Source organism: Narcine bancroftii, chromosome 2, assembly GCF_036971445.1.
Source record: "Narcine bancroftii isolate sNarBan1 chromosome 2, sNarBan1.hap1, whole genome shotgun sequence".
NCBI lineage: Eukaryota > Metazoa > Chordata > Chondrichthyes > Torpediniformes > Narcinidae > Narcine > Narcine bancroftii.
Window position 1 is genome coordinate 181,181,170 of NC_091470.1, and position 11,140 is coordinate 181,192,309.

Here is an 11,140-nt window from a genome sequence, read left to right on the forward strand (position 1 = left end):
TCACACCCCTTCGATTGCAGAGGAACGGGAACATCTGCAGACTCCGGGGCTACAGCCACGAGAAGCGAAAGCCAATCTCCACTGGTGGGGCCCCCAAGCCCATCGTTAGTCATCGGCATAAGCAGGTAGATGTCTGAGCGAAATGTTGGGGGGGGGGGGGTAAGAAGTTCACAGGCAGGTCACAATAGACGTGAGGATACGAGAAAGGATGGGGAGAGTGCAGCTTTCTGATAGAAGGGAAGAGTCAAACAGCATAGAAAGAAGCCCTTCTCCGATCAAGCACTCATTCAGACTTATTGTCAGAGTACATTCATGACGTCACAAACAACCCTGAGATTCTTTTTCCTGCGGGCGAGGCAGAATTACCACTTGTTGGAAGTGCAAAAAAAACTACATAATGCACAGAAATAAAGAAACTAAGGCGAATGGTTGGCACCAGCAATTGGGACTGAGGGCTCGAATCCCATGCCGTTAAGGAGTTTGTACTTTCTCCCCATGTCTGCACGGGTTTTCCCCGGAGGGTCCTGTTTCCTCCCACTGTTAAAAGCGTACCAGGGGTGCAGATCAATTAGGTGTAAATTGGGCGGCATGGACTCGTGGGCAAAAATGGCCAGTTACCGTGCTGTATGTCTAATTTTTTTAAAAACTGTAAACAGATAAAGAAATGTAAACAAACTTACTGCACAATACAGAGAGAACAAAAAAAAAAATCATTGAAGTGTAAAATCAAGTCCTCAGATGGGTCCCTGATTGAGGAGTCTGATGGTGGAGGGGGAGCAGCTGTTCCTGAACCTGGTGGTGCGAGTCCTGTGGCACTGACACCTCTTCCCTGATGGCAGCAGCGAGAACAGTGCGCGTGCCGAGTGGTGTGGATCCTTGACAATCGCTGCTGCCCTCCAACTGCAGCGTCCCCCGCAGACATACTCGATGGAGGTCACACTCCTCCTTCACACTCCGACTCACTAAAGGACTCTTTCTTTGCACGTTTATTTTTTGTCCTCACCGCGGGTTTACATTTCTCTCTTTCGTGTACACATCTTTAGTTGTATTGGTTTCAGGCACCTGCTGGGTATCTTGGAACATATCCCCACGCCTCGCGGATAAGGTTACTGTATACAATAACATTGGTGATTCATCTTTGCCTCTTATGGACACTGGGTTTCTCCAGAACTTGTGCATTTACTACAATCATAGTGTCCGCAGACTTTGTTTCACTGACAGTAACGGATGACACTAAGGGCGTGGAACAAAAGGTTTAGTGGATTGTGGGGGCCATGCGAGCTCTTCGGTGGGAACTTGGTCGGAAGCCATCACATCTGGCAATCAAGGTCAAGACTGCCCGCACTGAGCACTTGCCTGGCAATTCTCCATTTCCCAACAATCACACAGGTCGCAACTGGCTCTGTGATTCACCTGGGTGACTCCACTGACAGGAAGAGCCCAACACATGGAGCTGCGGGGGGTGGGGAGGGGGAAAGGGGTCGCTCTTCCCCAAGGAGCCAACCCGAGCTCCACTCCAGGTCACAGGCCAGATCTGATGCTGGAGAATCGATATCAAGGCGTGTGCCAGTCAAGGGCGTGGGGCTTTGAGGTGCCACCGACTAATCATCATCGTACTGTTCTCGTGCCTCACCTACCCTAGGTTGAGGGGTGATGGGTACTGTTTGCATTTTTCTTCGACTATGTATCTAGCACGGTTTATAGTTATTACTTGTTTAGTTTGTGTTAGACATGATTGTTGGTGTATTCTGTGTGAGTAATGGCCTCTGGCAAATTTCCCTTGTGGGCTAAGATGGGCTGTTATTTCAAACACGCTGTGTCTAGATTCATTGCTTCTCGGATCTGTCAAACCGGTTCCTCACATAACAGACAGATCAGAGGTAATTCTGCCTCGCCCCACAGACTAAGGAATCTCAGGGTTGTATGTCATGTATTCACTCGGACGACAAATCTGAACCTTTGAACATTCTCCCCATATCAACTCGCCTCTGACGCTACCACTCCTCGGGGCAACTTGGCACAGCGAATCATCTCCCGACCCCTGCACTTTTGGGATAGAGGGAGGGAGCCTGGAGTTCATGGGATGGGGGTGGGGGAAGAGTGGGGAGGCATCAGAAGAGACACACTGGGAGAAAGTTCAAACTCCTCAGACTGCTCTGGAGGTCAGGATTGAACCTGGGTTACTGGTGCCACAAGGGTCTCCCAGTAGTCAACCATTCTTAGCGCGCCACACTGACTAGTCTCTCCTTGCATTGCCAAACAGAAGCTGCAGGCAAATTGGAGGAATAGCACCTTGTATTCTGTCTGCGTCCTCTCCAACCAGACGACAGCAACATTGACTTCTCCAATTTCTGTTCACCCGCTTCAGAGTTGCTCCCTTTCCCTCGTCTTCCTTCCCATCAGTTCCCCAACCCCTTCCCTTCCTTCTCCTTTCCCCAATCACTTCTCTTCTACCCTCTCATCTATAAACTCTTACCTGTTGGCCTGTTCTCTTCCCCCCCACCCCCCACCCCTTCCTCCTTACCTGTTGGCCTGTTCTCCCCCTCTCTTCCAACCTGTTGGTCTGTTCTCCCCCTTTCTCCCAACCTGTTGGTCTGTTCTCTTCCCCCCTTCCTCCTAATCTGTTGGCCTGTGCTCGTCCCCCTGCCCCTTCTTCCCTTCCCTACCCCGCCCCACCACCTCTTTAAAAACACACCAACGTAATCTCAGATTGTCCTGCAGCATCCGTAGAAGATAAAGGTCCATTGCCTTCTAGATGGGCTCAGGCCCAAAATATCTACATCTTCCACGGACGCTATGAGACAGGCTGAACTACTCCAGCATTTCAGTGTTGTTTTTACTGCAATCACACATCATGTTTCACCACTAGCCCCATTTTCACACTGAAAAGCTGCGTTATTGCCATATACACGACCCATCTGGCTTGTTCTCTGAAAAAAGCCGGCTCTGTGAGTCAAATACACTCCACCACTGAGACTACTGGGTGCATCAAAGCCGGGTAGGGGTAGAGCCCCCAATCCACCTTGCGATTCTTTCACAAGTCGGACCTGGCTTTTGAGTTCTGTACTTTTTTTTTTAAATTGAGGCACCTGTCTGTATTATATCTGACAAAGCGCCCAGGCCCAAAATAAAGGTGGTGTGTGACCTGCTGGGTTTCTCCAGCACTTTTGCGCCTTGCCTCAGCTCTAGTAACCCCACTTAATGGGGTCACCAATTCCTGAAGGGCAAAAAAAGGGTCAACTTCCCTTTCTGGGAAGCCACTGCAATTAGAGGAATTGATACTGATGCACATCATACGCAGCCAGCTGGGACCCAGGTCAAAGTTCAGGGGGTGGGGTGGGGTGGGGGGGAGAAACAACGGCTGGCAGAACACACCAAGATATTGAGAGCAGAGGTCCGGTGGGGGGGGGGGTTAATACTCCTCGTCTCAGCTCTCAAGTAAGCCAGGCCATCGGTTACCGGGGAAACCAGATAGGGCAGGAGCAAGCAAAAGTCTGGGAGAAACGGCAATTTTGCAGCATCTCGACCAGCTGGCCTTCAAGAAGCAGCCTCCCCTTACAGCAGCAAAAATATTTCCCCCGATTCTGTTGGAATGCAGATTTTGTACAGCTGGCAAGCAGCAGATTGTGCTGTTACTGTGACTGCAACGGTCTGTGGAACTGTTTCAGAAGCTTGTCCCACACACACACACACACACACACACACACACACACACACACACACACACACACACACACACACACACACACACACACACACACACACACACACACAAAGAACTAACATCTCCAGGAGGAGGAAATCTGCCCGCATGGATCCCCGTCAAGAGTTTGCTACCATAGGTCTGAGCTTTAAATTATTCACGTGCAACGTTTACCCTCGAACACTACAGCACAGAAAGAGGGAACGCTGCCGACTGGCACATTCCAGGCTACAAGCGTACATGCAGAGGGACGCACTGAGGCTTGGCGCAGCCAATGTTGTGGGGGGGGGGGGGGGGGGAGATGTTCCACAGGCAAGAGTCCTTCCATCACCAGGCATTCAAGGGGGCTGAGACACGGGGGGGGGGGGGGGAGATCCCTCAAATGAAGCAGGGGGTACTAACTACAAGGGGACACTGTGGTGCTAAATAGAGAACTAGGATTCCAATGCAAGTACACAAAGTTGCTGGAGAAACTCGGCAGGTCTCGCAGTGTCCATGTGTCCATAGGAGGCAGATATACACAAACCAATGAAGGCGTTTAGTGAGCAAGGTCATGCCTTTCAGTCAAGCAAGCGATTACCCTGGACGAACAAAGATTTTGCTTCCAAAACACTTTTAGGTGTCTTTTATAGATTTTTGGCCTGGTGATCATGAAAATCACCTCAAGATTTTCCCATCAGGTTCTGTTTTTTTTAATATATAAAGGTACAACCAATTTTTTTTGATTTCCTGTTGCATGGCAAGTGCCACATGTCATTGAAAATTCATTTTCTGCATTCGCACTTGAACATCTTCCCGGCCCATCTTGGCACTGTCAGTGACGAACATGCTGAAAGGTTTCAACCAGAACATTGCGACCGTGAAAAAGCGGATTCAGAGCAACTGGAATCCATCAACGCCGGCCGACTATTGCTGGACTCTGACACAAGAGGCATCAGATGCTGAGTACAAAAGAAAATCAGTGGCAAAACATCTTTTGGGTCAGTTGACCAAACGCAATGTGCCAGCATCGTAATGCAATTAAACAGGCTAAATTCAATAAAAGTTAATGCTTCTCCAACTCCAACATGATACAGTAAATCTAAAATTATCTGTGTTCAGCTTGAAGTTGTCGAACATCATCCCAATATTTTTCCAAGCAGAAAAACATTTGTTGTCCAGTGTTATCAGAATTGAGAGGGCGGGACAATGAGTGACGTTTAGAAGGATGAACAAAGACCTTGTGGTCGTGCACAGGCGCACGAAAGGCCTTGCTATCCCAGTTCCACAAAACACACCAATCCAGCGAAGCAGGCAAGTCTGCGGACTCCGCATTTGTAGCAGATGCAGTTTCACTTCCCACGGTTTCAATAACCCGTGGTCCCAAAAATATTAAATGGAAAATTCCAGAAGTAAACAATCCCCAAGTTTTAAACTGCGCGCAGTTCTGAGTAGCGGGATGAGATCTCGTGCCGTCCCAACCAGGAAATGAATCATCCCAGCGTATCCGTTACCTGCCTGTTGTTAGTAGCTGTCTGAGTAGCGGGATGAGATCTCGTGCCGTCCCACCCAGGAAAATAATCATCCCAGCGTATCCGTTACCTGCCTGTTGTTAGTAGCTGTCTCGGTTATCACATTGACTGCAGCAGTATCAGTGCTTGCGTTCAAGTCACTTTTTAAAAATATTGTTATAATTATTCTTATTTAAATAGTTATTGCTGTTAATCTCTTATTGTGCCCAATTTATAAATTAAACTTTATCACAGGTGTGTATGTATTGGAACAAACATTGTATATACAGGGTTTGCTACTATCTGTGGTTTCAGGCACCTGCTGGGGATCTTGGAACATATCCCCACGCCTCGCGGATAAGGTTACTGTATACAATAACGTTGGTGATTCATCTTTGCCTCTTATGGACGCTGGGTTTCTCCAGAACTTGTGCATTTACTACAATCTTAGTGTCTGCAGACTTGGTTTCACTGACAGTAACGGATGACACTAAGGGCGTGGAAAAAAAGGTTTTCCTCTGTAAATAACGCCGCTGTGTCTAGGTATGCCACTTTGGGACACTGAGGTACATAGTCGTATTCCTTGGAGAAGAATCCCTACAACTTAATGAGTAGGGGATTTTTTTTTACAAATTTGGCAACCCTGTTTACAAAATTCAGGCGTAAATCTTTCGAGATGTTCTTCCAACCCTTTAGATCAGCGTTGATCTTCTCCAAAGAAAGATAAATAGAATATGAATTTGTGGAGGGTGTGGAATCTGTTTTCTTTACTAAGTTAAGAGAAAGAACCTTGCACAATAAGTGCTCCATTGCCTCACTGGATCAAGACAACAGAGGCTCCACGATTCACGCCAACACGCCTGCTGCCAGCAGCCTCAAGGGGGTGTTGGGGGAAGCTAATGTTTACCAGCTGATCCACCAGAAACAGCTGACAAGCCAAAAGCAGGACTTCAAAACAACAACATTTGGGTCACAAAATTCATTGTTTTGCGGCAGAGCCACGGTGCCAACGTTTGTATGAGCCGCCTCACAAAGGTAGGGCACGGAAGGTCACAGTGAGGTAGGGTCTTGGGTCCGTTCGGGAACCCTGATGGCGGAGGGGAAGGAGGTGTCCTTGCGCCGCTGGGTGCTCATCTTCAGGCTCCCGTCTCTCCTTCCCCGATAGTAGCAGGAGTGGCCTGGGTGGTGGGGGTCTTTGAGGATAGAGGCTGCTTTCTTAAGACACCGAATAGAGTGAAGACAGGTGCCGGTGATGTTTCAGGCCAAGTTAAATGCTCTGGAGGTTCTTCAAAAACTTTTTCCTAGCAGACGTGAGGCCACAGCTTCCTGCATGATCCCTTGCTCCAAAGTAGTTCTTCTTGCTGATTCTCCCCTTGCATCAAAGCTCAGATTTATTGTCAGTGTACGTAGAGGACATCACATACAACCCAGAGGTTCTTTTTCTTGTAAATGAGGCAGAATCACCACTTATTGGTAGTGCAAAAGAAAAAAAAACCAAAAACCGTCCTCAACATACATGTGAACAAATAAATGTAAACAGACTGTGTAATATAAAGAGAAGAAATAAAGTGTATAAGTGAGATCCCTGAAATGAGTCATTGATTGAGTTTGTTGTCCGATGGTGTGGGGGGGGAAGGGGGGGCTGGGGGGAGGTGCGGCTGTTCCCGAACCTGGTGGCCTGAGTCCTGTGGCCCCCCTCGACCTCTTTCTTTCCTGACGGAGGCAGCGAGAACTGCTGGGGTGGTGCGGATCCTTGAAGAACGCTGCTGCTCCCCAACCGGCAGCGTTCCCCTGTGGATGCTCTCGATGGTGGGGAAGCCATTGCCTGTGACGTCCTGGGCTGTGCCCATGACCTTTTTGCAGGGCTTTATGCTCGATGGGGGGGGGTGTTCTGGCATGCCCACAACAGATCATTCCCAAGCCAAAAGCAGGAATTGCTGTTTGTGTCAATTAATTTACTCCCACAATACCACAGAAGTTTCGAGCAGTCACTTGATATATAGTACATATCTGGTGCATATTCATTAAATGGCATTTTATAGCCAAAGCTTTGTATTGCAGTGAGAGCCAATTAATGTCCAGCATACTCCCAGCCCAGTTATTTAATAAGAAAACAAGGAATCTTTGGTGGACAAACACTGTGCTTTTTTTTTACACCTAGTGCAATACAAATGGTTTGTTTAATCAGTCAAGGTAGGAAGAAACTGGACTCTTTCGCAGGAAAGGGGGGGGGGGAGGGGAATATAAGCTTTGAGCAGAGTCCTGGAGTTGGGGGGGGGGGGGAGGGGGAAGGTGGGGTATAGCCAAAGCAGAACGACCGGTTTAGAAGGCAAAGTGTCCAGGAACACCAAGCCCTGCCCAGAAGCAAAAGACTAGCCAAAAAAATCAAGGAGCATCAATCACTCCTCATTTGAATCGACCTCAGCGCTTCATACTCAAGTGCACAGACAGACAGTTGATTGGACTCCGGAGACCCGGAGCAGATGGAGCCCAGAGCAGATGGTGCTCACCTCAAGTGACAAGGCAATCAACACCGATATCTCACAGCTCTTGTAACTCAGGTTCAAGGCTATGTGCCATTTCCATGTTCTCCCTGGTTTGTCTAACCCAATGGTTCCCAACCTTTCACTTTCCACTCACATACCACTTTAAGTATTCCCTATTCCATAAGTATTCTGTGATTAATAAGGGATTGCTTAAGGTGGGATGTGGGTGGAAAGAAAAAGTTTGAAAACCACTGTTTTAATCATTCCAAATTGACTCATTATGTGCACAGGTTCAAAGCTCCAAAGGAAATGAGCCAATGACAACTTTTCTCAAGTAAAATATTTCAGTAATAATTGGGTCTAGAGCAGTGATTCTCAACCTTCCCTTCCTACTCACGTCCCACCTTAAGCAATCCCTTACTAATGACAGAACACTTATGGCATAGGAAATACATGCACTGATTACAAGGTGATCCCAGTGGCCGGGGGCAGAAGGGAAGGAGTTAATTAGTTTGCAGAGATATGAAATGGCTCAGAGAAGGCACAGAAGGATCCACACAGTTCACGCGACGCTATTTCAGTGCCAGCAACTCAGGTTTGAGTCCCACGCTGCCTGCAAGGAGGTTGCACGTTCTCCCTGTGTCTGCTTGGGCTTCTCCCCCCCCCCCAACATTCTCTGGTTCCCTCCCACCCTCCAAAACATACAGGGCTGTGGGCAGCATGGGTTTCAATGGCCAGAATCAGCTTCACCCGTGCTGTAAATAAAAAAAAATTTAAAGATGGGATTTATTTTGAGGGGGGAAGAATAGGGTAACAAGATCTCAGTACATTTGTTTTAAAAAAAGCCTTCAAGATGATCGAGATTGGTAAAAGTTCCAAATCCTGGAAAATAAACTTGTCAGCAGTAAGGCACAAAAGGGTCTGCAGACCCAGCGAATGAAGTAAAAACATTATTGCTGGAGAAACTCAGCAGGTCAAACATGTAGCAAAGATAAAGAACCAACGTTTCGGGCTTGAGGCTTTCATCAAGGTAAAAATTTTCATTCGTTTAAACATTCGCACACTTGCCTGCGTTTTGCTTTGACCTTGAAGAAGGGCACAGGTCCAAAACATCAGTAATAGATCTTTACCTCCAATGGACGCTGCAAGACCAGCCAAGTTCCTCTTACAATCGCAGCGTCTTCAGGCTTTGGCGTTTCACACGAAGCGTGATTTAAAGCTACCAGGCAACAAAAATTAAATTAAACCTCGTTTCTTCTCCACCAAATTATTCATTTTTATTTTGTGCAGCAGAAGGGATTGGTGAAGATTTGCTACAGTTCTCCATTTATGAATGAAGCTCGTTGCATTTCCCCGACCACTAGTAAACAGAGTTTCTCATTTCGAAACATCTGGTCAGAAGGAGCCGAGCAAGGGATTTGCATCCCCCCAAAATCCTCAGTTAATATTTTGACTTCAATTCAACTTCCCCGTCCAACTTTTAATTTTTTTGGCATTAATATTAAAGCCTCGAATTTACTCAATGGTCAAACATCCATCATTCCCCTGGGAGGGTGGGGGAAAGAAACAGGAATCTCAAGGCACAAGGCGTTTCCTCTGTGGGAGAATCTCCAAGTCTGAATCACTGATTATTTTCTAAAGAGACAAAATATTGAGATTCCCAAGAACACAAATGAGCAGAGCATAGATCAAATATTTTCAATGCAAAAAATAAAAACACAAGGATAAAATGTTTCTGTGAGCAAATAGGAGTGTTAGATGGAGCTTTCTGTAGCGCATTCTCAAATGGAGATCACGAGAATTAAAATACTGGATGGTTTAAAGCAAGATTTTTTTTTTCTTAAACACCCTGTGGTGGGGGAAAGAGAGAGAACAATACGGGCCCTTCAAACCATTTCTGTGTCAAATTAAACCAAATCTCTTCGGCCTGCACACCACTCCCCTACATATTTGCTCTGACGTTGGAAACCCCGGCAAATTTTTACAGAGGTGTGGTGGAAAGTGGACTGAATCACGCCAATACCACCCCCAACCCCAAGTGGAAAGCCCTGCAAAAGGTAGTGGACACAGCCCAGATCACAGGCAAAACCCTCTCCCCGCCACTGAGAATATCCATGGGGAGTGCTGCCGTCAGAGGGCAGCAGCGATCATCGAGGATCCACTCCACCCAGCTCACGCTCTGTTGTCGCTGCTGCCATCAGGAGTCACGATTCAGTTTATTGTAATAGTAATAAAACATTGTTGTATTACATGAAGTTCCTTTATGCCTGCTGCAAGGCAGATGGATTTACCGCTGGCAAGAATGGCCTAAGCACCTCTTACGGTCAGACTTACTGTCAAAGAGAGGGGGGTTAACAGAGAGTCGTCGTCACCGAGTGTCTGAAGATTCACCTCTAGCGCTTCCACAGCGCCCCCCCCCCCCACCAAAGAGTCCAGTCCAAACCATTGGTGACCCTCCCCGAGCTCCACATTATCAGGAACTCTTCGGCGCCCTCGGAAAGAGGTTATGGGTGCCGCAAGACTCGCACCACCAGGTTCAGGAACAGCCACTACCCCTCCACCCTCAGACTCCTCAACAGGAAACATTTAAAGTCACTTACATTTGCATTTTACTGATATTTTTCTCTATATTGCCGCTTGTTTGCATATAGACACATCCTTGAGTAGTAATTTTGCACTACCAACAAGTGGAAATTCTGCCTTGCCCGTAGGGAAATAAAGAATCTCAGGGCTGTATGTGATGTATTCGGACAATACATCTGAACTTGAATTTGTGCACTGCCCCAAAATCAAGCATCTTCCTCCAGTGCCTTACAATGGATTAATTTAAGCAACTGATTGATGGACCAGTTACCATTATAGATACACTTCTCTGAATCAACCACTATTGGCAAGAATCAAGTCAGCAAAGCATTATGTCAAGCACCTGGCCTTTCAGAAAGATCTGCTCACCAACAAGTTATTTAAAACAGAGATGCGGGAGGGGAAAAAAATTTCTTTCGCCAGAGGGTCATGAGTCTGTGGAACTTGTTGCCATGGGTAGCTGTGGAAGCGAGGTCATTAGGTGTATTTAAGGCAGAGATGGGCAGGTAGTTGATTAGTCAGGGCATCGAGGGTTACAGGGAGGAAGCCGGGGAGTGGGGCTGAGTGATGAGGATCAACTCGTGACTCGAAGGCAGAGCAGACTCTACTTCTGCTCCTGTCTCTGTGATCGTCGCAGGCAATAGGATTGCCCTCAGGCCCCCTCAGTTGCTGCACCCTTCAAATGCATTACTCTCCCGCACGTACATCTAGATGAGATATTCAGGCGCTGGAGTCTTTGCGGCTCTCTTGGGCCGAGATCGCAGCAAGAAAAGGGTATGCTGGCCTTCAGAACTGTTGAGAAGGTGGTTCGTGTCAAGACGTTTTCAAACCTTTCCCGTGGTCCCATAGATTCCTTGTGGAGTTCCAATATACCACTT

General features: G+C 47.4%; 1 protein-coding gene across 1 annotated transcript in view; it reads right to left on the reverse strand.

The window, feature by feature from the left end:
- Positions 1–9,877, reverse strand: part of LOC138752995 (N(G),N(G)-dimethylarginine dimethylaminohydrolase 1-like) — a 37,009-nt gene extending 27,132 nt beyond the window's left edge. The window contains exons 1-2 of the mRNA XM_069915591.1: positions 9,856–9,877; positions 8,810–8,913 (exon numbers count right to left, since the gene is read on the reverse strand). Of these exons, the coding sequence (XP_069771692.1) occupies positions 8,810–8,913; positions 9,856–9,877 (126 nt within the window). The remainder of the gene's footprint in view (positions 1–8,809; positions 8,914–9,855) is intronic.
- Between the last annotated feature and the right edge of the window lie 1,263 nt (positions 9,878–11,140).